The sequence below is a fragment of the Chlorella variabilis genome, assembly GCF_000147415.1.
Source record: "Chlorella variabilis unplaced genomic scaffold CHLNCscaffold_29, whole genome shotgun sequence".
NCBI classification, from domain to species: Eukaryota; Viridiplantae; Chlorophyta; class Trebouxiophyceae; order Chlorellales; family Chlorellaceae; genus Chlorella; species Chlorella variabilis.
The window spans coordinates 506442-531442 of NW_005435059.1; the positions used below are offsets into that span (position 1 = coordinate 506442).

Below are 25001 nucleotides of genomic sequence, written 5' to 3' on the forward strand. Positions count from 1 at the left end.
CCCCCCCACGCCCCCCATGTGCCACCTTGCTTGGCCGTTGCTGCGCAGGGCTCCGAGCTGAAGGATGCCCTGCTGGGCCGCATTTTTGGCTATGCGGCGGTGGTGAGGTCGGAACGGCCTGTACCTCCAGAGCTGGCAGCCAGCATGGCAGCGGGCCTTATGCAGGCGGCGCAGAAGAAGTCGTTCCTGCGGGAGGTGTCGGGTGAGGGCCAGGGCCCTGGCATCCAGCACCTCTGCCTCGCCCCTCTTGCCTCACTCCTCTTGCCTCGCTCCCAGCTGCTTCATGGTAGCCCCCCCCCAGCCGTTCTGCATCGCAATGTGACACACAAGCTGGCCTCGCAGGTCCCTGCTGATTGTCCAGGTGCTTTTGCTATGCAGCCACGGTGCTGCTGGAGCTGTGCCAAGCAGCAGATGACAGCACACTGGTGGCTCTGGTGGAACGCAGTGGCGCGCCGCTGGCATCGTGGCTCACCGCGCCGCCCACCGACGCCTCCCCAGAGGCTCTGCTGCTGGCGCTGCGGCTGTGGCCACGTCTACCTGCAGCAGTGGTGCAGTCCTGCCCGCTGCTGCCGGAAGGCTTCCATGCCAGCACCCCCCTGCCCGCCAACCTGTTCATGAACAATGCAGGCGCCGCAAACAGCAAGGCAGTGGCGGTGGCAGCAGCAGCTTTCTTCACGCGGCATCACCTGACGGCGCTGCTGCCAGTGCTGCGCGCCACCACACAGTCTCACCCACGGCTACACATCGTGTGGCCCACCCTGCTGGCGCTCCTCATGCCTGGCTTCAGCGCAGAAAAGGTGGGGGGGAGGCAGGAGGCTGCAGGACTGGCGAACAGCTGCCTCACTAATAACCGTGGAACAGTCAATGTCATCGCCATTTGCCAGTGGCCTTCTGCTCCTGCGGTTGTGGCCTGAATCGCGCCCTACCATCGCTTCACATTTGCCGCCTGCAGGAGCAGCGTGGCACCAATAGCGGCGCTGGAGCCATAGTGGCTGCTGGGTTTTGCCCAGCTGCAGGCCCTCTGGAATCTTTTTGGAGCTGCGTGGTGGATGGCGACCTGGTGCAGTCCAGCCACGAGCGCAAATATCTAGCCTTCACGCTCTTCCTGCTGCTGCTGCCGCACCTGGGGTGAGAAGAGCCCGGCGCCTGGGCATCGCAGGACGGACCAGAACGCGGCAGTAACAGCGGTACAAGTGTGGTGTGGGCGGTGTGGAATGTCGACTTGTCTGCTTCTGACTAGCGTCCATGTCTGCCCCTCCCCATGCACATTCCTGCGCTGCCCTTGTAGCCCGCAACACGTACCCCTGGTGTTTACCCCTGCCTTCTTGCGCTGCCTGGCCACCAATCTTAAGAAGGGCAATAGCCACCTGCATGCCGGCGCCAAGAAATGCATGGAGCGTATCGCAGTACACTGTGGAAAGACCGCCAAGCCAGGTATGCCGCCCGGGCACGCCAAGTGGACATCGGTGCGGCGCTGTTGTTCCTCCTGCAGAGCATCTGGCACCAAGCTTGCATTTCTATGTACGAGCGCTGCCACCGTTGACTTGATTCAGTGTTGTTGGCCGCCAATGTGCATGCAGAGGTGCGCATTGCGGTGTCGCTGGCACTGCAGCGCCACGGCAGCCCTGATCTGGAGCGCTATGCCAGGAAGGCCTCTGGTGACAAAGCCACGGCAGCTGGCGGTAGAAATGGCGCTGACAGTGACATCTGCGAAGCTCATGCTACGGAATTGGAGCAGTATGTGCAGCAGCTGCAGGGCACATTTGTGCAGACCGTCAGCAGCAGCAGCGTGCAGGACGATGGCGCTGGCGATGTGCAGCAGCGCCAGTGGGCTATTGAGCAGCTTTGTGGCGTTCTGAAGCAGGAATCGGTTCCGGCAGAGGTGAAGCTCCAGGTGTTGCAGTTCTTGGCTGTGCATGCCCTCTTCTCCATCGACTCTACAGCTGCCAAAAAGGTGGGGTGCCGTGTGAATGTGTGGTGTTTTGCTCATCAGTGGTGCCCTTGCTTTGTGCAAGGATTGCGCTTCTCTCATGCATCTCCTCCTCTCGACATCTTGCATCCTTCCTGCAAGGTTCAATCACTTGCCACACTCATCTCTGTATGTGCAGAGCAAGGATGCGGCAGTCAAGGCGATGGTGGGGCGCTGTATAGATATCCCCCTGTCTCAGCGCAAACTGTGCGCTGCACGCCTTATCACCCTGGCGGACGTGCTGGACAAGAAGCAGCAGCTGCATCAGCATGGTGCACGCCACACTGCACGTCGGCAAGAACAGCAGGCGGTCTATCCACAGAAGCTGCAGCCGCAGCTCTACTTGAGTGGCATGGCAGCGTTCGTGACCATGCTCCTCCAGTCTGGTGCTGCCCAGCTGGCCACGGCAGCAGATGGCCAAGAGGGCGCGGCAGAGACTGCCGAGTCAATGGCTGCCATCCTTCATCAGACCCTGCAGCGCCTTCAGGCGCGCTTGGCAGCCGGCGGCGCCATCCCTTCTGTTGAGCAACAGCGGCTTCATGCGCTGGCACACCTGCTGTGCCTGCTGCTGTTGCACGCGTTGGCAGACCCCGTTTCTGCCGACCCTGCGCTGGCTGGTGACCTGGACAGGGTGTCCTCCATGGCCGTGGGCCGTTCTGCCCTGCAGCGCCAGCAGCAGCTGCAGAACGAAACAGCCGTCAGCAGCGTCGAGGGCGACAGCGAGAGCGTCGAGGGCGACAGCGAGAGCGATGGAGAGGATGCCGGAGATGACGAGCAGCCGCACTGGCATGACACATTGATGGATGTTCTGCTGAGCCTGCTGGCACGCAATGCGACACCGCTGCCCTCGGCACCGCTGCGGGATGCGGTGGAGCATGTGTTCCGTGCCTTTGCTGATAACCTCACTGCCACGGGTGGGTGCCTGCAGGCTGTGCCTTGGATGATGCCATTGGCTGCCTGTTTGGCTGTGAGGTGACCGGGTAGCCGTCTGGCTCTTCTGCTTTAGCGTGCGCTTCTCCATGCTGCTGCAGGCATGGCTGACATGCTGCGCGTGCTGGCCAAGCCTCTGGATAGCAGCAGCGAAGACGGGGAAGACGATTTGTATGCTTTCTCAGATGACGGGCAAGAAGGCGACAGGGAGATGGAGATGGATGCAGAGACGGAGGAGGATGCAGAGGCGGAGGCCTCATACAAAGAGGGTGGAGAAGATGGCAACAGCAGTTCCAAGGAAGACGTGGAGGAAAAGCCTGCTGCATTGCCGACGGATGATGGCAAGATAGAAGAGGATGGCGAGAGCGAGGAGGGCGAGAGCAGTGATGAGGAGGCGATGTCAGGTGCGGACGGGTGCACTCGCAGATTAGAAGCCGGACACACCTTGAGTCCATCCCATGCGGCATGTGTCCTCCACTCATTGTTCTTCCCTTATATGACACCTTTCCTGGGCCCTGCAGACGAGGCCATGTTTCACATGGACGCCAAGCTGGCTAGCTACTTTTCCGTGCTCAAGGAGGGGAAGGGTAGCGATGGCAGCGCACGCACCGCGCGCCACGAGCTGATCAACTTCAAGATGCGGGTGGCGGCACTGATGGAGGTGTTCTGCAAGCGGGTGGGTGGTTTGAGGCATGTGTTGGTGATGGTGGTTTTTGGGGGGGGGGAGAGAAGGTGCATGAGTGGGCACCTTCTCTGCATCGCAGCACTCAGTGATGCTGTGGAGTTGGAAGGGATGCTTGCGGGACGAGCCAGCAAGGGGGGCGCCCAGGCTTGACCGCTCTGCCTCCTATAATGCAGATGCCTACCAGCCCCCTGCTACCCACCGCGGTGGTCCCACTATTGCTTGGCCTGGCAGCCGCCAGTCGACCTGGTGGCCACCAACCACTGGCCGAGCGCCTGTCCAGCCTCATTGTGCACAAGCTGTGCGGCAGCAAGGCCGAGGCAGCTGGTAGGTCACCATCGGCCTGTTGTGTTGCTGATGTATTGCTAACTCTTCTCCGTGGGCCTTCATGCTCATTCTACATGCGGCTGTTCACTCTTCCAGTGAATGACGGCACCCCATGCCTTATGCAGCTGACCGCCTAGTGGCTGAGGAGCTGGGGCATCAGCTGCGGCGCACACTGTACCTGGCGTCCCGCGCTACCGACAAGCGCGTGGCTACGGCTGCCAGTGCCAGCTATATCTTCCTGCAACGAGCAGCGGCTGCCTCCTTGGCAGCCGACTGCCGGGCCAAGGTGAGGCAAGGTTGTGCATGTGAGCACCGCCTGCCGCCAACTACATGCAGAGCGTAACCCTGAAAACAATCGCGCTGTCTCCCCTCCTGCAGGGTTTGCAGTCTGCCAAGGATGCGCTCTCGGACTTCTTTCTGAAGAAGAAGTCGCGGCTGCAGCGGCTGCTTCTTGAGTCGCTGATGCGCCGTGTGCCGCGCCTGGTGCCTGATCTGCTGTCGGATGTGTTGCGCCAGGCGGCCACAGCACGCAACGAGTACCTGCGTCTGGAGGCCTCCCTGCTGCTGGCTGTGGCGCTGAAGGTGCGACAGTCTTGCTGTGGCTCGCACCCTTTCATCCCATTGTACTTGTCAATGCAGAATCTACTGCACAGGGCAGCGACAGAGGCAAGCGCAGCCACAACGGGCAAAAGCAGAGTTCGTGGCCCGTTAAGTGCTACATCAGCTGGTGCCTCGCCTGCAGGTCGGAGGCAAGGACCTGCCAGCGGCTCTGGCCAGTAACGAAGCGGCATCTGCAGCGGCAGTACTGGCAGCTGTTGGCGCGCAATACAGTAAGCCACAGCGGCAGCTGGAGACGGTCAAGGTGGCCTGCCAGCTGTTGGAGAGCGGCCGAGCAGTTGAGCTGGCGAGCAGCAAGGGTGCCAGGTGGCAGGAGGTGCGCCATGCCACCACCCGCGCGCTGGATGCAGCAGCTGGCAACGCAAAACTGTCGGTGGCCCTGCATCGGCTGGGGGATCTGCTGGCAGCGCCCGTTTCCGTCTCGGAACAGTTCAGCAAGCGACCCAAGCCAAGCAGCAAGGCTGGGCCAGGAACCAAGAGGCTAAAGGCGTGAGTGATCAAAACGATTCTATTCTGTGACATGCTTCTGCCTTTTCTCCCTTTAAATCTGCAATGTGACATGCTCATGTTTGCTGCAAGTCTGGGAAGCTCATGTTTGCTGCAAGTCTGCAAGGGTTTACTGCAGATGGAAAACATTGTGCGCCAGCACATGCCTTGAGCGTTCTTCTTACTCGTAGACCAGGAACCGCCGGGTCCCTGTGTATGCCTCGATCAAGGCGCGCCCCGCATCAGTGGGAGCACTGCAGCACGTGCGCCACATAGCCGCAAGCAGGGAAAACGCAGCGTCAAGAAGAGGGCCACAGGCGCGGCGGGTGTGGGGGCGTGGTGGCAGCAGCCCTGAGGCTCAGCTCCACATGCCGCATTGCGGCATGCGACCCACCGGAAAGCTGTCGCATCCACCCATCTCTACCCACCTGAATGCCAGCTCATGCCGCGGGAGCACATAGCCAGGCATAAACTGGCAGCGACAACAGTCTAGCAGCCGTGTGGCCAGCCCCTGTCGCCGCGCATCCAGTGACACCCACATCAGCCGTACGCCGCACACAACGCGCACTGGCTGGCGTCCGTCGAGCACCAGACAGGTGCCAGCGCTGGCAGCTCCGGCCTGCGGTGCATCTTGGCATGCTGCCACAACTGACTTCTGTTCCTGCTGCTGTGGGTTGCACACACAGCCAGCTGTGTCGTGCTGCTCCTCCACATGCATGCCATCAGTCGTCATTGCACCTGCATCGTGGCCGCCGCCGCTGCCGTCACTATACTCTGCCATGGCTATTGCTGCCGCTGTTGCAACCGCCATGAAAGGCTGTGCTGCTGCTGCGTGCTGGGCTCCGCCCCTAGTGCCACCACTGCGGGCGGTCACTGCTGCTGAGCGGCAACTGTGCATGCCATGCTCCATGCCAGTGGGCATTCGGGGGTGCACATGGAAGGCTTCTCTGATGGGCTCTGCTGCAACGCAAGCCCGGATGCGTCGTGCCGACGAGACGTACAGCAGGAGCGTGAGCGGCACGCGCAGCAGCCAACCTGGTGGCAGCCCCATCTGCTCCTCCAGGAACCTGCACAGCTCCTGCAACGGCTGTAAAGCCAGGAAAGGCAGCGGCCGGCGGGCCATTGGAGGCATGATGAGGCATATATCGATGCAGTTCATGGCTCTGTGCAGAGGAATGCAATCCCTCCCCTCCTCTCCCCCATCCTGCCAACCACTGCACCTTGCGGCCGCGGCCCAGGTCTGCGCTGCTGAACAGCAGCACCCGTCCGCGACTACCATCAACCGCCGCCACCCGCTCGCCCTGCCAGCCTTGGTAGCGCAGGCCGTGGGCGGCGTTGGCGTGAAACGTGGAGTGTAGCTGCTCGTCTGCTGGTGGGGATGCCGAGCGGCATGCAAGGGGATAATTGCCACAGACTGCGATGTTCTGAAACACCTGGCAACAGGTGGCGCCAGGTAGCAGACGGACTGTGCTGCTCTGCCCCCTCAGGCAGGCAGGCCGCCATGATGGTGACGTACTCTCTTCCCAGACAATGCGCCTCCGCTTTCTCACCTGCCTCTGTCCCGCGGGCATACACCATGCCGCAGGTAGGGCAGCGGTACGAGTAGAAGTCGCGCTGCCCCACATCTAGGTGCAGCTGCGTCAGCTGGTGTGTCCCAGTCTTGGGCCCTGGAGCCGCCTGTGCGGCCACGAGAGATGGCGCCAGCTGCGCAGCTGCTGGGTCAGCTGCAGGCGCGAGATGCGCAGCAGGAGCTGATGGACTTTCCTGGCCGACGCAGGCAGGTGCGTCGCTGCAATTAGAAGAGGTGAATGGTTGGAGCACCTAGAATATAAAGGAGAGGATCCAGACGCAGGGGATCCAGACCAATCCAAGTCCTGAAATTCATAGTGGGATACGCACCGCTTGCGCTTGCGCTTGAACTGCTGCATGGTGGCCGCAGGCGGTGCATCAAGTGCAGGTGGTGTGTCTGCCGCTGCTGCTGCTGCTCCAGCTACTGCTTCCGCGCTGCAGCCTGGCAGGAGTGGCTGCCGGGGCAGCAAGGTGGGGGATTTCCCACCCTTGCTGGCGGGCTCAAAGAATGCGCGGATGCCGCTTGCCGTCATGCAGCTGGATTTATTTTGAATCCCTAAGCGGGAATGCGGCGATGGCCAAAGTGTGCGAAAGCCACGTGGCAAATTCAAAGCTCAAAAACAACAAGGCATTCGGCCCCTCTAAGCTCTGCATGCTGGCCAGCCGCTGCATGACCCTTCTGCGCCCCAGCCGCCTTGCTCACCTACCTCGCACCATGCGCAGCACACTGGCAGCCACTGGGCAAGAAAACTTGCCTGCAGCCAAGCTGCAGCGCACCGAGCCGCCTGCGCATCAGCTCCGCGAAGCCCTGCGCGTGCACCTCCTGAATGAGCACGCCGTGCTGCCTAAACGCGGCTCTGCAGGCGCTGCGGGCTTCGATTTGGCCAGGTAAGGTAACTGGGCGGCTGTCTGCATGGCCGAGGGGCTCCTCCAGCTGCAGCGTTCGAATGCTCCTCCAGCTGCACCCTTCAAGTGCTGCTGCCTGCCCGCCTCACTCCGCCTGCACTGCCGACAATCCAGCGCCTTGCCTGCCCCTGGGCTGCAGCTGTGAAGACACAGAGGTGCCTGCACGTGGCCGCGCCGTGGTGAAGACCGGCCTGCAGATTGCCATCCCGCCGGGCACGTATGCACGTGTGGCGCCACGGTCTGGCCTGGCCGTCAAGCACTTCATTGACACCGGTGCTGGGGTGGTGGATGAGGACTATCGCGGGGAGGTGGGCGTCGTGCTGTTCAACCACGGGGAAACCCCCTTCCAGGGTGAGCACAGGAGTGACTGGCAGGGTGAGGCACCGCCATCTCAAGACTGGTGACAGAGCTGGAAGGGGTGACTGCCATGCGTCTTGTGTTCTGCATGTTTGCACACCGTCGATCTTCCTGCCTCGCTCGTGCCGCTCCATCCCACCCACCGCACAGTGCGGCGAGGCGACCGCGTGGCACAGCTCATCCTGGAGCGCATTGCCACGCCCGAGGTGGTCGAGGTGGAGAGCCTGGACGAGACAACACGCGGCACAGGCGGGTACGGCTCCACCGGTGTTGCCAGCTGAAAGCGTGGGGCACGGCCGTGAGGTCAGGATTGGCTGTCACCAGCTGATGTGTGGTTTTGGTGGCTCGGCAGCTGCTTTTTTGTGTCGCCTCGCTGCTTTTTTAGTGAGTCACCTCACAATCTTGCCCGCCCGCAAATCTCATCAGCAGCATCTCTCATGTGAGTACTCGGCAACGTGCACATGCGTGGTGGTGACGAGACCAGGAACCTTCGGCCAAAGAAATGCGGGCGCCAGCTGCCCGCGCCGGCCCTGAAATGCCATTAATGCTGGCATCCACACGCCCGGGAAGCCGCAGTGTATGAAGGTGGCCCGTATTGATACAATAACACTCCTCTCTCGCAACGGCGGGCAGCCACACCTGGCCACAGATCAACAGAGAGGTCGACGCTCCACTCAACGATCACACACCGGCATTATTGTCACCAGCTCAGCTGTAGCACTGCAGAAATTTGTGCTACAGCGGTAGCACTGAGATGGACGTGTGCTGGCGCCCTGCTGGCCCAAGGGCACCCACACCTCTCGTTGTTGGCCTCAGTTTGATAGCTAAGTAATACACACCCACCAGAGCCTCTCCACGAACCACCCCTTTTCTTCTGCGGTGCCAAGACTGTGTCCGTGCCTGGCAGCAGGACGATATGATTCAGCGCCATGACGGGCGCACACCGGACCAAATCAGGTGATTCGCGCTGTGCCGCCGCCGCTGCTGCGCTCCCGCTCCCGCGAGTTGGCTGCCGCTTGCTCGCGCCGCCGTGGGCAGCCTGAACAGGGCTCACTTGCCGCCCACCCCACAGGACTGTGCGGTGCGAGCGCGGGCTGCTGACGCGGGCAGATGGATCGGCGCAGTGGACGCTGGGCGGCACGTCTTGCCTCGCCTCGGTGACGGGCCCCACGCAGGCCACTGCCTCGGCCAAGGAGGATGCGGAGCGTGCCACGGTGGATGTCATTTTCAACCCCCGCTCGGGGATTGTAGGCAAGGGCTGCTAAAACAGCTTTGTTTGGGACACTGTGCTGCGCTGGGTGGTTCAGGCAGGCACATGCCTGAAGCACAGGAAGTGACGCTAGATGCCCGCATGTGTGGTCATCTTCCGGCTGGATGCGCACGTGTGTGGCTAGCATCCGACTGCCACGCTGCAGTTCAGGCCATCAAACATGTGCGGCCTCTGCAGGCAACCAGGAACGACAGCATGAGGTGCTGATACGACGTGCCTGCGAGGCGATCATTGTGGCAGCGATGCACCCCCGCACGCTCATACAAGTGGTAGTGCAGGTGCAATGGGCTGCGAGGCGCTGCCTTGGCCCGCCCCTCTTCGCATCTCCTCGTGCTCTGTTTTGGGCTCTCAACGGCACTACCTCGTGGCCCCTCCTCACAGGTGGTGTCGGATGACGGCGGCGTGCTGGCCTGCGCTCTCAACGCCGCCTATGCTGCCCTGGCGGATGCTGCAGTGCCGCTCCGCATGCCATGTGCTGCAGTCAGTGCAGCCCAGGCGGCGGGGGCGCAGGGCGGGCTACTGCTGCTGGACCCCTCGGCTGCTGAGGAGGCGGCGTCGGCATCGGTGGGGACGTTTGCATACCTGCCGCTGCTCAGCAATGGCAGCAAGCCAGCGGGCAGCAGCACTGTTGGGGGTGACGTGCAGCTGCTGATGTCGTCGACCCGAGGCCGGCTCAATTCTGGTCAGTTGCTTGACATGGTTGAAGCTGGGAGGCAGGCAGCCACCCGCTTGTTGGCATTCACGCACCAAGCGGCGCAGCACGGCTGATCGGTGTGGGGGTGCAGCGCTGTTGCACGTGTAACAGACACGCTGAACTGGTGTTCACAGATGAGGAGAATGAACCTTTTGCTGCTGCGCAGATTGGCATCTCGTGCGGTGGGCAGGTTACAGTTCAGCAAGGGCGTGTGGAGACGATGCAGGGTATCGTGTTTGTGCATCGAAACACGCGTGCCAACTGGTGCTGGCACACATAATCATGCAAGAGCATTCATTGGTGGGAGCGAGAAAACGAGAAGAGGTAAAAATTGGAGAAAAAGCAAGTAGTCAGCAAAAACCCAAACGCCTACAAGGTGTGCGACGACAGGTCTACCCCCGCCTGATGAGGCGGGAATCAGCAGCAGGATAGGGGCCGATCATTGGTTTCCTGCGCCTCCTGCGCTCGCCCACTCAGAGCATGAAGCGGTCCCACCAGCCCCAGGCATAGGGCTTGTAGGGCGCGGTCCACTTGGCAGGGGGCGGGAACTTGGGCACCGGCTGACCGCATGTGGCCACCTCCTCAGCAGACATGTTGGGTAGGCTGACCTCAATCACGCGGTCCAGGCGGATGCGCATGAATCTGCAGGTGGAAGCAAGCGCGCAGGGCAGTCCTGAAGCACAGGTGACGTTCTGGGCCCGCGTGGGGAGTATCCAACATGCCGGCGCGCATTGACGCCGAGCAAACGTGCCATACTTCCAGGTGGGCACGCGCCCCACCCTCCACCAAGCAGCAGGCTCACGTCATCCAGGAGCGGTCGGGGCAGAGCAGCGCCACAGCAGGCCGCCGCAGCCGCTTGGCCTGCTCCGGGAAGAGGCGCTCCAGCCACTCTGGCTCGCACACAAACAACATGTCCACGTCCTCGCCCTTCTCCGACAGGTAGCGCACCCGCTCGCGCAAGTTCTCCGCAATCTGCTCGTTCTGGGCGTCGTTGAAGAAGAACTCGGCGTTGGCCAGCAATGCAATCCAGTCTTGCTGCGGGCGGCGGGAGCGTTGTACAGCGCATGTTGCAGGCGCAAGAAGGAAAAGGACGCGTCATCATTCCTAGCGCGCTGAGCTTGGATTCCACGCAGCAGGCAACATTGCGCGTGTGTGACTGCCCCTGCCGCCGCCGCCGCCGCCGCCAGCACTTCCCCACTGAAGTCAGAGCTGCACCGCACCTTCTGGCTCTTGTCGATCAGCTTGAACTCGGTGAATGTGGCCTCCATGGGCTTGATGGCCCCCTTGGCGTGCGCGGCCACGTTCCGCTGGCTGCGGGTGTCGCCAACCCTGGGCTTAGCCACGCCCGGGGCGCGCGGCTGCATGGGGGAGGTGGCCTGGCAGCGGGGTTGCTGCGCCCGGCGGCAGGAGGAGGCCGCAGCGGCCGCCTGCACCTTGAGGGAGGCCTGCATGGCTGCGAAGCGCAGGGAGGCGGTGCCGAAAAGGCCGGGGAAGGGGACCAGGGAACTTTGAATGAATGGGGGCTAACAATGCAGCGCGGGGTGTTGGGCTCCAGGCGTGGATAAGGCAGGGTGACGTGTCGGAATGGATTGGCCAAGCACACACGTAGCCTTCCTTCCTTCCGCCCGGATCTTCCCATTATCGCAATGCAATATAGGAGCCGAGCGCCAGCGGGCCAATGCCAGCCCATTGTTGCCGAGCCTCCGCCGCCACAACTCCTCCCGCGCGCCCCAGGCCCCAGGCCCGTATGCATCATGCATGCACAGCTGCGCACACGAAATTAGCCGCGTTGGTAGTTGTTTCCGTTTGATGCTTGGGACGGCTGCCACCCAACAGGAAGCACCTCGTCGCCCGGGGCTGCTGCGAGTCCTGCATGATACTCTCATGATCGGAGCGTCCCCGAGGGACACTGAGAGGCGGTGGCAAGCGGCTGGGGCTCCAGAGCTCCCAGGTGGACCGGCGGAACGTGCACGCATGTAGCTGGCGGCAGCGTTGAAACGCGGCGAAGGCTCCCCGCGTTTGGGGTGGCCTACCGACAGCGGCAGCAGCAGCAGAAACCTGCCGTATATTACAGCCGGCCAGACATGTACTTCGGTTGTGGGTGGGCGGGTGGGTGTGAATGGCTGGCCAGCCACCCAGGCCAGCCAGCCAGGCGCCCACCCAGGCCAGCCAGCCATTCACGTGGCTGGCCGGGCGGCTCTGCGCCCCCCGCTGAAGCAAGGAAGCTCCAGGCACCCCCCCTGGTCCCGCCACAGCCACCCCCACCCCGGGAGCCACCCTCCCAGCATCCCACCCCACATCCCTTCCTTGCGGGAGTCGGGGCTGAACTTCAACCTGGGCGGGTGGGGGGTGGTGTGGTGTGTGGGGTGGCTCCCGGGTCGGCTCAGGGGTGGCTGCTCAGGCCTGGCTCAGGGTGGCTCAGGGTGTCGGCAACCCTGGGTGGCTCCCGGGGTGGCTCCTGGGGTGGCGGCGGCGGGAGAGGGAGGCTGCTTTTTCGCCACATCCCTCTCCGAGCCCCTCAGCCATTCTCCCGCGCGCCGCATCAGGTTCCAATTTGGAAGCCGGTCCAACCGCCCCGGCGCGCTTGCAGCCCTGTCCGCCTGCGTGCTGCGCGCCACGCCCGCTGCTGTCGTGCACCTGCCAGAATTCAGCTCCTCTTCCCCACCTCCTCCGACGCATCACCGTGTAGAGGCTGGAAGCCGGCCGTTCATACTAGCCTCTCTTAACTTTTGAACAAACGTTTACCGCTTTTACCGGCAAACAGCTCTAGCATGGCGGCCAGCACGGACAACGAAGAAGACTCGGAGATGGCGAGCAGCAGCAGCGAGACCAGCACCAGCTCCTGGTCCTCAGAGGCGGGCGACAGCCCGCGCCCCGCCGCCGCCAGCCCCGCTAGCCCCGCCACCCGCCGCGTCCCGCCTCTGTCCCTGCGCGCCGATCTGGCGGCACTGTCGCGAGGAGATGCCGCCCCCGACACACCTGGCACGGCCAGGCAGCTGGGCGTGCCGGCAGCAGTACCAGCAGGGCTGCCCCCGGGTCCTGCGCCGCGGCAGGCACCCAGCCTGGTGCACGTGCCGCCGTTGACGCTGGCCGTGCCAGCTTCCCATCCACAGCTGCAGCCATCCTGCCAGGCGGCGGCGCTGCTGTCCCTGGACATCCTGTCGCCGGCCTTCAGCCTGCGGGAGCAGCAACAGGCTGCTGGCGGCAGCGATTGCGACCAGCTGGCGCTCAGCTGCGCCGGCAGGCTGGGCGTGCCGCTGGAGCGCCTCAGGTTTTTCGCGCTCACACAGGTGGCAGGGCTGCAGGAACTGCCGCCTGGCTGCTCACGTGTGGCACTGGAAGTGCTGGACTCGCGTGAGTGTGCCACCCGTACGGCCGTGTGATTATGCAAACACCATGATGACAGGGCTGTGCTACTTGAAATCCCCCCAACTGGGTAGCTGCCCTCATGCCCGGCAACTGCCTTCAGGCACTCTACCCCGGCCGCTGCCGCCACCATTGCTGCAGGTTTCTCCCTGTCAGCGCTTGAGGAGCTGGTGGCAGAGAATCAGCGCCTGGCGGTGGCGGGTCAGTCGATTCGGGGCCAGCAGCAGCAGCCGTCCGAGATACATCAACTGGAGGCGCTGATGCAGAAGCTGCAACTGGAGAACAGCATGCTGCACCAGCAGCTGGACCGGTCCGAGGCGCTGCGACGCAAGGGAGCTCAAGCGTTGCAGGAGCTGCAGCAGGTGGGGCTTCATGGGCTTGATGGAAATGCGCGCGCCATATGCAGTTTCAAAGCAGCAGGTCGGGGCAAAGCAGCTCCAATGCGCAGTAAACAAAGAAGTTTCGCACCAACTTGATGCTGGTGGGTAGCACGGCTTCATAAGGTGCCAGCTTACGTGCCCCATGTAGGAGTTCACCTCTCTGTCGTGCGAGCTCTTGCGGGGCACGGCCCTTGGCTTGTCACATCCACAGCTGGACTGCAAGGTCGAGAACGTTGTGGGCACGCCGGCAGCGGTCCAGGATGGCCTCCTGCAGAATGGTAGTTGACGTGGGGTGCCAAGGGCAATCAACCGCCATCCCGAACTGTTGATCCTATGGCGCAGCAGGGGCAGGGGCCTGCTGCTGCGACATCAACATGAACATGTAATGTACGACGGCCGCTTGTGAGTGGGATTACAAGTTGACTAGGACAACAAGGGAAGCTGACAGCTTGACACAGGGGCAACCTGTCCTGGCTATTGGGAGAAAATGAACGTTTCCACACCATCGGCTGGCAATTCATGAAATCGAGACAGGTTGAATGGGCGGGCCAAGCGACACTCTATAGCGGGCAAGTGCTCCAGGTTAAGGGGGGTTGGCTGGAGGTCCACCGGTACTCCATTCCCTTGGAGGCATACTGCCCTGCGTGCGCAGCCAGGCCCCATATGGGTCACGTTGAGAAAGCCCTGGAGGTAAAACCATCGAAGGATATGCAACAAACCAGTTTTTGACTGTGTTGCATCCTTGACACCATCTTGCCTCTCAAGATGCCTTTCCAGGTGACATCCGCTCGACCAGGAGGCGCTTGCCGCTGTAGCATTTCCAATACTGATTTGCTTTCGCGTGGAAAAATAACCAATGCAAACAAGGCATCACAGACGAGCAGATCAAAATGAACTACTGGTTGTCTTAAAAGTCAAAGGTACGGGATGGTGATTTGTTTACTCTCATTAAAAACGTTAAATTATCCCTCGAATCCCTCCATCTGTTGCTGGAACTTCTGTCGAATGTCTTGCACCTCATCTCCCAGGTCCTGCAGCGCGTTTTGTACTGCCTGAATGGGCGTCTTCTTCCCACTCGTTTGCACCTGCGCGCATGAAGGGTGGGTGGCGTGCAGGCGTGGCACAGGAAGGACGGTGTGGCACAGGATTCAGAGAGCTGCCGCCTGTCCAAGTCTGGTGACAGGTCTATCAGACCCAGCTTGACACAGCCCAAGGCGAGCCCGGTCCCACCTTGATCACCATCTGGTATTCGAGTGGGTGCGGAATGCGGTAACCTGCAAACACCACTGCCTTGTCGCGGTGTAGCTGCCTGCGGCACGGCGTGGCAGGCAAAGCAGGTAGCAGCTCTATCATGCCCGCACCATTGTGTTAACGAAGATGGCAAATGCAATGCCAGGGAGCAACCGACCCACATGCGGACCAAGTTGCCAACAGTATGGTCTTCCCGCTGTATCGTTAAGGTCCCAGCATTTGCCACCTTCGTGTCCGACTTGAAATCCGCCCTGCGACGTTTCACAAAGTGCACGGCATGGGCACTGGCCGACGGCAAGTGGCGGCGGGGCTGCGCGCCACCTACTTCTTCACCCCCTCCGGCAGCACGAATTTCTCCTGCCGGTCCGGCGCGTTCATGGGTTAACGCAGTCTGAAGGCTGAGGAGCCGCGCTGGAGAGGTGGGCTATGCCCAACGCAGCGGCGAGACTGATCTGTGACCACGTCGCCGCTCGAACACTGTGGAATGAGGAAACGGGAAGGTTCAACCTTGGCCGCCGGAGTCTCCAGACAAGGGGGGGGGGGCGCAGCAGGGCTTCTCAGCACGGTGGGTTTCTTGCTTGTTTCGCAAAAGCAGACGGGGCAAGGTGGTCCATCCAGTGCAGGAAGCTGATCATTTCTTTGTGTGTGTTGATCTGCTGCGGCGCAGCAGCCGTCAAACGGCGAATGACTGTGCGCCTCTGGCTCCAAAATGCCTTAGCGACGGTCTCCAAGTCGCTCACCGGCCGCAAGCGCAAGGCGGTCGACGAGCGTCAGGAGGAGGAGGACGGGGCCTTGCCGTCGCAGCTGCCGCCGCCCTCCAGCGAGCGCCCTCAGCCGCAGCAGGCGGTGGGGTCGGCAGGCAGGCGCGTCCCAGAGCGGCTAGACTTCAGCTCGCCGGCTATGAATGGGCAGAAGTGGGGGGGCACCAAGGGGCTGCGAGGTGCAGCAGCCCCTGGCACAACCCACCCGCAGCAAGCAGGTGCCAGCACGCCAGGCCCCACCAGGCGGCTGGATGGCTCGCTCGCAGCAGATCTGGCAGGCACAGCGGTGGGGCTGCGCAGCAGGCAACACGACATGCTGCCCGCAACAGGAGTACCACTACCACCACAGATCGCTGCCACCGCACCGCGTGGCCGCCCATTGGCCAAGCGCTTTAAACAGCCGCGCATGACGGCGCAGCGCAGTGACGTCAGCTTCCCTGTGTTAAGTAATGTGAGCAAGCTGGTGGGCAGCGCTGGCGGGGCGCTCAGCACCGTGGGTTGCTGTGCCACTGGCTGAGCAACTGCGCTTGATTGGTGCTGCTGATGCACATCCACCTTCCTCCCACCTGCCCACCGCCTCGTATGTGGTGCAGGGCGTGAGGCATGTGCGGGAGGCGGGCCCCTCCCATAGCAAGCTCCGCTTGACGCCTGCAATCCAGCAGCTTCCACCCCAGTTGGCTCTGGGGCAGGTGCAGGGCACCTTCACAAGTGGCCAGAATGCTGGCGCGCTTCAACAGCTGCAGCACAATCAGCAGGACAAGCTGCGGCACCCTGCAAACTTGGCATGGCACCAACAGCAGGGGACTGACGACATTGGATCCCTGCTGCCAAGTGCCGTGAAGCCTGACGATTTGCAGGCAAGCAAGGAGGGCATGAGCGTCACAGCTGGTCCCATACCTGCATGGGTTTTGTTGGCGGCTCTTTTTTGCTACTCGCGCGTAAGCAGCACGTTTGCTCCAGGTTTCCCACAATCCTGCCTCGATGTGCGGCCAGCAGGATGCCACACTACTGCGCTGGGCGGTGGACGCCAAGTTGCGTCAGGAGGAATTTCGTCAGCAGCAACACGAGGTGCACCGCCGCAGTATGAGCTGTTAAACAATGTCATGATAGATGGTGGAGCTTCTTTTGCCAAAGATTGCTTTTGTGCCTGCCTGTGTGCTTGCAGCAGCCAGCAAGAGTTGAGGAGATGGACCTGACATTACCCTCATTCGCCCACCATGCCCCGCGGCAGCAGCAGCAGCAGGGTCAGCAGTGGGCACAGGTGGCTACAGCGCCAGCAATGGCAGTCGGTGCATCCACCCGACGCTGGCGCGAGATACTGTTGCAGGTTGTAGCGCAGGATGACGACCTGAGCCAATTGCGCAAAGATCAGCCGGCGGCACCTGCTGGACTTGCTGCAGACGGTGCGCCGCTGACACACACCGCTGACATCCTTCCAGTAGTGCAAAAGTCATCTTTGTACAGTCCTGCCGCTGCTGATTCCGCAACCCTACTGCCAGCCAACCCAGCCGCGCCTTGCTCTGCTGCCTGTTCTGCACCACATGTCCCCACACAGGTGAAGATCGCTACCGAGAGCTGGTAGCAGCGGCGCAGCTGGCCACACGGCGCGCGCTGCAGGCACAGGAGCGGGAGCTTTACTTTGTGCAACAGGCGCACACGGCGTTGGAGCATGGACAGCCGCAGCGGGTGCAACTGCTCGAAGCAGAGGCGCAGAAGGAAGGTTGCATGCGCCGGCAAAACTGCATATGTATTGCTGGTGTTGCTTTACATGAGAAGTTCGCACACACTTCCCGAAATCCTTGCATTTGTGTTTTCGGCATGCTGGTGTTGACCCAGGCCTCCAGCCGTTACTTCGCCTGCAGATAGAGATGCAGCTGCAGCTCCTGCAGCTACAACGACAGCAGCAAGCGCAGCCTGCAGCACAGCACCAACACCAGCCCGATTATCTGGGGCAGCAGCAGCGACAAGAAATGCAGGAAACAGCGGCCTTGTTGGCAGCTGCTGAAGAGGAAGTGGTCACGCTGCTGAGCAGTAGCGAGGAAGCAACAGCCGAGGTGCACAAAGCGAGTTGCTGCTTCTTGATGTGTTGTTGCCTCGCAAAAATGCTGGGGCTTTTTTGGCTGTGGATGTATCCGATGACATTATACCTTTCGACTGCCGTGAATGTTGTGATGTGCTTATGCTGCCTTGCAGGCCTCTGTGAGCATCGTACCCGGGGCCACTGAGTCAGACCAGGGAGGCTCCGAAGTCAGCCACCAGCTGGAGCGGGTCGGGCTGGCGGAAGAGTAAGAAGTGATTGCTGACTAGCAAGGGTGTCATAGGATTGAGCTGTGTACAAACTGCGACCACATTAAGCGCTGATTGCATCAGTGCACAACTGGTCTTCATGTAGGCCTGAGCCACCGCCCATCCCTGACGAGTGGGGGGCAGAGTATGAAGCCGCGCTTGCACCGGGTTAGTGTCAGGGAAGCCATGTTTTGCTGGCTTGCTGGCTGGCACAATCACCAGCTTTTACTGAATGCCATTGCCATGATTGACAAGCAAATGTCCAGAGCTAGACCCATACCAGAGGCATGATGTGGTCAAGCACGCCCGCTCTGCCTGCCGTTTGCCGACCCCACCCCTACCTTTGTTTCTCCGCTACAGGCCCACCCAGCGAGGTGCTCGTAGACCACGCGCGCAGCTCCATTCAGGTGACCCGCAAGGACATGGCCTGTATGGCGCCAATGCAATGGCTGAACGACGAGGTCATCAACCTCTACATTTCGCTACTGCTGGAGCGCGATGCTGCCTGGCGCAAGCAGGTGCATGCTAAGGAGTAGACGGTGGGAGAGGAGCGGGCGATGGGTGGTGTTGGTGAGGAATGCTGACCAGTCGTCTCGGTAGCCTACTGCTGCAGGGAACGGGGCCGCGCTGCCACTTTTTTAGCACCTTCTTTGCCAATAAGCTCTACAAGGACATTGGCTACAACTATGACCAAGTGGGTGCTGTTGCCGATAGCCCAGTCGGGGCGGTGGGCAGGCGCTGCAAGTTGAGGGGTTGTTGGGTGGCAAGCCTTCCATGTAGGTGTGCTTTCCTCGGTTTGCATCCTGGCATTGCGCAGGTACGGCGCTGGACGCTGCCCAAGCGGCTTGCGGCAGCAGGTCAGACCAGCGAGAGCATCCTGGACTGCGACCGCATTGTGGTGCCGGTGCACCAGGGCGTGCACTGGGTGTGCGCCGTTATCGATTTGCAGAACCAGAAGCTGGTTTACTACGATTCGCTGAAGGTGCAGGCGCAGCTGCAATGGCAGCTCAACAGGGTTCTGCATGTGCACAGAAGGGTGAATTGCTGCAGCACAGATTGCTACTTGTCATTGGCGGGCTACACCGGACCTGTGTGTTGCAGGGAGAGGACCACAAATGCTTACAGCAGCTGGCGCTGTACCTGCGAGACGAATTCCGCAACAAGCGCAATCTGCAGGTGGGCAGAGACCAGGACAAATGCAAACATGGTCGTGGGCATGAGAATTGTGGGGCAATGCTCTACATGCCTAGCTGTTGCCCCTGTGCTGCTTTTGCCTGCTCCCCATACCTCGTCCATCCACGCCATGCGGGACTGCAGCGTGACGACGTGCTCGATTGGCCGCGCGAGTTCCCAAAGCGCATTCCGCAACAGTTCAATGGCTGCGACTGCGGCGTCTTCACGCTGCTGTTTGCAAATTATGTGGGTCGCGCCGCGCCATTGGACTTCACCCAGGCCCACATCGACAACTTTAGGGTCCGCATTGTGCATGAGCTGCTACATCTGTGCGTGGAGTGACGCTGGCGATTGCCTGTGGCGGCCTAACTCAGAGCACCTCATTTTTATGCTTTGCGCACCTCTCTGCTCCCTTCCACTGTCCTGCCCATCCCACTGAGCCACTGATGTGACATGGCACCCGCCCAGCTCCCCCAATGTGCCGTCGCGTCGGACCGCGGCGGTCACCGCCACCACCCGTCGTCGGACCCTGCCCAGCAGGCGCAGCACAGAGAGGCTTGCCACTAAAGCCGGCACGGATGAAGAATGCTGATATCCTCGGTAAGCTGTTTTCACGTACTTGGCTCACCGCCGTCCCAAGGGCCCGATGATGCCCCCGCCGGCGGAGCCGCACGCAGCCGAGGGCGTCACCGAGCGCGATTTCGATTTCGAGGCGGCCTTCGAGGCGGCCTTCCAGCGCCTGGCGGGTACCCCCTGCAAGGTGGAGCGGATTATGCTGGTGGGCCTTCAGCGCACCAAGGCGGGCGTGGTGCAGGCGGAGCTGCTGCGGGTCAAGGGGGCGCGCACCCTGGAGGAGATAAGGGACGCGGCGCTGGAGGCGTACGAGAGCCTGATGGCGCTGGACGTGTTTGACGGCGTCGACCTGGTGGTCGCCGAGGGGGCCAACAAATCGGTGAGGCTCCTCCAGGCCGGTCCGGACAGCCAGCTGCATCTCAGGGACGGCTGGATCTGCGGTGGGAAGTGACCTAATCAATTATGCAGCAGGCAGTGGTAGGGCCACAGCTGGGTGCGTTGGCTGCTGCACCAGTGGTCACGGCCACAATGCCGCATCGTGCCCATCCGCATGCGGGCCGCCCCTCATCCTTTTGTGGCTGGCAACAGGGCGATACCTGCACAGTCGTGGCGCGTTTCCAGGAGAAGGGCATGGTGCGGCTGCATGCGGGTACATATGTGCAAGGCACAGAAGGTGTGAATGCTCTTGGCACCATCAGCCAGGCCAGTCGCAGGCACCCCTCCCTTGTGCCCGCTGTTGTTGGCGCCACCTGGCCTGCCCCGCTTGCAGGGTCTGTGGAGACATCTCTTAATTTGACCAACCCGCTTGGGTACGCGGAGCACGTCAGCCTGGGTGTTGAGCATGGCAGCCAGGCGACTAACATCTACACGTTGGCCCTCACCAAGCCCAAGCCCTGGGGCCGGTCGTTGCTTCTTGATGCGCGTCTGCACCAGCTGGGGCACAATTACCAAGGCTGGTCGAGCTATGTGGAACTGGTGCGCGGTGGTGCCCTGACGCTCAGCAGGTAGGGAGTCTAGATGAGGGACCTGTGGTGGACTCCTGTGTGCTGGCCCCTGGTGGGCTGCGAGTTTGCAGCCAACCGCCCTCGTTTCACTGTGCATGCCACAGTCCCCAGAACCCCTCAGATTCATGACCTAGGGTGCAATCGCAATGGATGGGGGCTGCTGGCCACTGCTGTCAGGCTTTCTGGCCTCTTTTCCCACCTGATTGCTGACCTAAACCGGCCCCACCCCACACCCCCCGCTTACGGGTGCAGCGAAGATGGATGCCACGCGCTGTCATACGAGTTGGGCTGGCGTCAGCTGGCAGATCCTGCTCGCACTGCCTCACGTGCCGTGCTGGGCCAGCTGGGCGACAAGGTGCTGTCGGCAGTCAAGTATGTGGCGCGGGGCGATACCTTTGACAACCCCGCTTTCCCCACGCAAGGTAGTGAGCGCTGATCCTTGCGGGGCTGGGCAGCAATGAGCATGATGGCAGGCTTGAGGTCGGGCTGACATCTGTATGCATGTGCGTGGCCTTCTGACCCGCACCCCTGCCTGCCATTGCCTTATCAGCCGCACCTTGCCACCGCACCCGTTCATATGCAGGCTGGGGCTACCGTTGCGAGTTACAGATGGCAGGGTTAGGGCCGGACACCAACCTCCTGCACTTTGTGCGGCAGCACTGCATGGGCAAAGTGGCGTTTCCTATGTCGGCATCAGGTGGCGCGGCGCTGACGGTCGCAGCAGAGGCGGGGCTGCTGCTGCCCTGGGGAGCACGCGCCTGGGACACCCCAACCTGCATCAGCGACAGGTTCTTCCTGGGCGGCCTGGGTGGCGGTGCGTTGCGTGGCTTTGCACAAAAGGGTGTTGGACCCAGCGAGCCACGGCGGCCAGCTGGCGAGGTGAGGTGACCAGACGGGAGACTGTTGATGCCAGCCTGGCTGGAGAGCACAACAGAGGGGGACCTTGTGAGCAAGCTGCCCGATGGATGGCGTTCCTCCACCTTGCAGCCCGGTGCGGTCACTTCCACCATCCCTCATTGTGTTGTGCGCAGGCAGGCAACACCAATCAGCAGTCACCGAGGGTGCCTCCTCGGCGGGATGCGCTGGGTGGTGACCTCTTCTGCTCCCTCATGGCTGCCCTAAACTTTCAGCTCCCCTTCGAGGCCATGCAAGCTGTGAGCTGCTGGCACACGATTGCCTCCTGCAAAGCCTCCTATTCAGCCTTGCATTCTGTCGGCATGCGCATTGGCCGACAGTGATGTCGCTAATAATGACTGGCTAAGATGCTATGCGATTGAGAGCCTGTATGTGGGCCCCGTGCTGTTGTTTTCCTTGCCTGCTGCCCAATGTGTTTTCCAGGCTGGTATCCACGGCCACCTGTTCCTCAACGGTGGCAACTTGGTGGCATTGAGCGGCATCGGGCGTAGCTTGCAGAGCGCATGGCGCGACTTCACCACGACCTTCCGCTGGAGTGTGGTGCGTAATACTGAGTTGCTCGTTCATAGCTGTGGTGGCGGTTTTGCTTGCTTGTATGCAAGCCTCTTGCCAGCCGTGTCGGCTGTGCTGCACCGAATCCGGCCCCGTCCTGCGGCGGCTCTGATGTGCAGGGCGCAGGCATTGTGTGGCCCACTCGTATTGGCAAGCTGGAGCTTAACGTGTGCCAAGTGCTTGCTCGACAACCCTTTGATCAGGCTCGTGTTGGTTTGCAGTTTGGCTTTGTGCCCCCGACTTGATGATGCATGGATACTGATCATAGCACATGCATTGTTTAACACATATCTTGATCGCTGGTTGACTGCGATTGTTGAGGTGCGGGCCACGTGCCAGGGCTGGCGCGAGGCGCCTCGGCATGGAGGTGCCGGCATGCCGTGCACAGGAGCTTTTGCCGTTATGGAAGCAAACCATCTGGCAAGCCGGCGAAGGGCAGGGTTGCAGGAAGCGGGCACAGAGCGCGACAAGGAAGCGGCGGTGGCTGGTGGTTAGGCGACCGGCTGGTTCTAGAGAGGCAAGGCCCAATAATGGGCTGGGTGCACACATGCCGTGCCATACTAGCTGTGGACAATACAAATACTAGCTCTGGACAATACGAGCATGAAACAAACCAACAGACAGGGCGGCGGGGCGGCAAGGAGCCGATCGGGCGGTTTGTGTGACAAGGGGGGATGTGGCACATGCTGGGGCCGAACCCGCTAACCCTGCCGGCTGTCCAGAGCGAGGATAATCTGGCCGCCAATGGCATCCCGGGGAGGCTCCATCTTGCAAGCGCCATGCCGGTCTGCCGGGCAGCCGTCCGCCGCCCAGATGCCGCCACGAAGGTGCCGTGAGGCAAAGTCCCAGCTAGTGTGCCGGGCGTGTGTGTGTGTGTGTGTGTGTTCTCTGCTGCTGCTGCTGCTCACGGTAGGGGGCGGTGGTCGGGACACAGGCACCCGCCCCATGTTACAGGCGGGTGGGAAGACAACAGCGCCGCTAGCGCTGAGTGTGGGGCATGCAATCAAGCATGGATAAGGACGGTATGAAAGCACAAACAGGGCCCGGAGGCCAGCCGTAGTAGAGCAGCCGCCCGTAGCGGCGTCGCCGCTGGGCGGGAGTGCCAGCAGCCCAGCGCGCCGCGCTGCAAGGTGGGTGGGGGGGGAAACAGCACAGGAGCAAGCAAGAGAACGATCCCGAAACCGCACAGAGTGCGGCCTCTGGCCGAGGGCGGCAGCATGACTGCCGCCGCCGTGGCGCTGTACAGCGGTACAGGGCGCCGCTCGCCGCAGGCAGCAGAGAACAGCAGTTACTGTGAACAGCAACATGAGGGTTACAGGGGATTGGGCACATTAATGTGCTGGGGCCGAACCCGCTAACCCTGCCGGCTGTCCAGAGCGAGGAGAATCTGGCCGCCGATGGCATCCCGGGGAGGCTCCGTCTTGCAAGCGCCATGCCGGTCTGCCGGGCAGCCGTCCGCCGCCCAGATGCCGCCACGAAGGTGCCGTGAGGCAAAGTCCCAGCTAGTGTTCCGGCTGGGGTTCGAACTCGTGCCTGTGGTATCACCCACCGGCACTCATCCAGCTCCTTATTTAACGTCGCGGCCAACTTTTTCTTTCTTTCTGTGTTACAGGGATTGGGCACATTAATGTGCTGGGGCCGAACCCGCTAACCCTGCCGGCTGTCCAGAGCGAGGAAAATCTGGCCGCCGATGGCATCCCGGGGAGGCTCCGTCTTGCAAGCGCCATGCCGGTCTGCCGGGCAGCCGTCCGCCGCCCAGATGCCGCCACGAAGGTGCCGTGAGGCAAAGTCCCAGCTAGTGTTCCGGCTGGGGTTCGAACTCGTGCCTGTGGTATCACCCACCGGCACTCATCCAGCTCCTGGCCAACTTCTTTTCTTTCTTTCTTGTTACAGGGGATTGGGCACATTAATGTGCTGGGGCCGAACCCGCTAACCCTGGCCAACGTGTGTGTGTGTGTTACAGGGGATTGGGCACATTAATGTGCTGGGGCCGAACCCGCTAACCCTGCCGGCTGTCCAGAGCGAGGAGAATCTGGCCGCCGATGGCATCCCGGGGAGGCTCCGTCTTGCAAGCGCCATGCCGGTCTGCCGGGCAGCCGTCCGCCGCCCAGATGCCGCCACGAAGGTGCCGTGAGGCAAAGTCCCAGCTAGTGTCCCGGCTGGGGTTCGAACTCGTGCCTGTGGTATCACCCACCGGCACTCATCCAGCTCCTTATTTAACGCCGCGGCCAACGACGATTTAACGTGATGTGATGTGATGTGATGTTACAGAGGCAATGCCCATTAATGGGCTGGGGGCACACAAGCCGTGCCCACTAGCTCTGGACTGTATGAAAGCATGCAATACCGCCCGGGCGGCAAAGGGCGGGCTCAGGGAGCGGTCGGGCGCAAAGGGCGGGGAGGGAGGCGAGGGGCGCCTGATGGCCAGCCCAAGGGCGGCAAGCATACCAGTGGGGGGGAGGGGCAGGTCGAGGACCCGCACACCACCACCACCAGAAAGCGGGCCCACCCACCCCGGCACAGTAGCTGGGAGAGCGGCCAGGCGGGCGGGCGGGGGCCGCAAAGGTGAAGGCGGCACGCGGGAAGACCGGGCAAGGGGAGGACGGGGCAAGCGCAAAAGCGCAAGCATCTGCGGGTTACGGGGGGGAGAGTAGGGGCGTGACGACCAGAACGGCAGGCACGGAGTGAGCGAAAAGAGGGGGGGACGGCGGGCCGCCCGGCACGCGGCGGCAGCAGCAGCAGCTGCCTGCCCGAACGCAAATCGCTCGGCGGCAACAGGCTCCTCCGCCAAGCCACGCCACCCCACGTCTCAATTCGCTGAAGGGAAAGCACCAGGGCTTGGGGCCGCGACACACGGAAGCGGGAATTGGGGGGAGGGGCTGGCGCGCACAAAACGCGTCGTAGNGGGGCGAACAAGTCGCAGAGGGGGGGC

General features: G+C 62.0%; 5 protein-coding genes across 5 annotated transcripts in view; 3 read left to right on the top strand and 2 right to left on the bottom strand.

Moving 5' to 3' along the window:
- CHLNCDRAFT_140249 (expressed protein) overlaps positions 1-5019 on the top strand; it is a gene marked incomplete at both ends in the record, with an annotated part of 6869 nt that extends 1850 nt beyond the window's left edge. The window contains 12 exons of the mRNA XM_005843523.1: positions 49-202; positions 379-797; positions 953-1128; positions 1289-1434; positions 1581-1954; positions 2109-2883; positions 3001-3303; positions 3421-3575; positions 3758-3908; positions 4034-4194; positions 4287-4490; positions 4651-5019. Of these exons, the coding sequence (XP_005843585.1) occupies positions 49-202; positions 379-797; positions 953-1128; positions 1289-1434; positions 1581-1954; positions 2109-2883; positions 3001-3303; positions 3421-3575; positions 3758-3908; positions 4034-4194; positions 4287-4490; positions 4651-5019 (3387 nt within the window). The remainder of the gene's footprint in view (positions 1-48; positions 203-378; positions 798-952; positions 1129-1288; positions 1435-1580; positions 1955-2108; positions 2884-3000; positions 3304-3420; positions 3576-3757; positions 3909-4033; positions 4195-4286; positions 4491-4650) is intronic.
- A 351-nt stretch (positions 5020-5370) lies between these two features.
- On the bottom strand, positions 5371-6650 carry CHLNCDRAFT_27954 (hypothetical protein; the record flags this gene model as incomplete). The annotated part of the gene is made up of 4 exons (XM_005843573.1): positions 5371-5583; positions 5887-6099; positions 6233-6381; positions 6563-6650. Coding segments are annotated over 4 exons (663 nt in total), but the record flags the coding sequence as incomplete, so codon positions are not given.
- A 646-nt stretch (positions 6651-7296) lies between these two features.
- On the top strand, positions 7297-8125 carry CHLNCDRAFT_27939 (hypothetical protein; the record flags this gene model as incomplete). Its single annotated transcript, XM_005843524.1, has 3 exons — positions 7297-7469; positions 7627-7838; positions 7995-8125. The coding sequence occupies 3 exons, from the start codon at positions 7297-7299 to the stop codon at positions 8123-8125; spliced, it is 516 nt and encodes a 171-aa protein (XP_005843586.1).
- A 1860-nt stretch (positions 8126-9985) lies between these two features.
- CHLNCDRAFT_59241 (hypothetical protein) lies at positions 9986-11259 on the bottom strand (the record flags this gene model as incomplete). Its single annotated transcript, XM_005843574.1, has 3 exons — positions 9986-10450; positions 10611-10843; positions 11029-11259. The coding sequence occupies 3 exons, from the start codon at positions 11257-11259 to the stop codon at positions 10282-10284; spliced, it is 633 nt and encodes a 210-aa protein (XP_005843636.1). The 3' UTR covers positions 9986-10281.
- Positions 11260-12579: 1320 nt separating this feature from the next.
- On the top strand, positions 12580-22366 carry CHLNCDRAFT_59242 (hypothetical protein; the record flags this gene model as incomplete). Its single annotated transcript, XM_005843525.1, has 17 exons — positions 12580-13162; positions 13316-13536; positions 16160-16274; positions 17122-17286; positions 18213-18370; positions 18466-18546; positions 18670-18834; positions 18954-19028; positions 19170-19325; positions 19693-19977; positions 20187-20271; positions 20368-20602; positions 20855-21024; positions 21186-21481; positions 21634-21756; positions 21941-22057; positions 22189-22366. 17 exons carry the CDS (start codon positions 12580-12582, stop codon positions 22312-22314), a joined length of 3156 nt encoding a protein of 1051 aa, XP_005843587.1. The 3' UTR covers positions 22315-22366.
- Positions 22367-25001: the final 2635 nt, after the last annotated feature.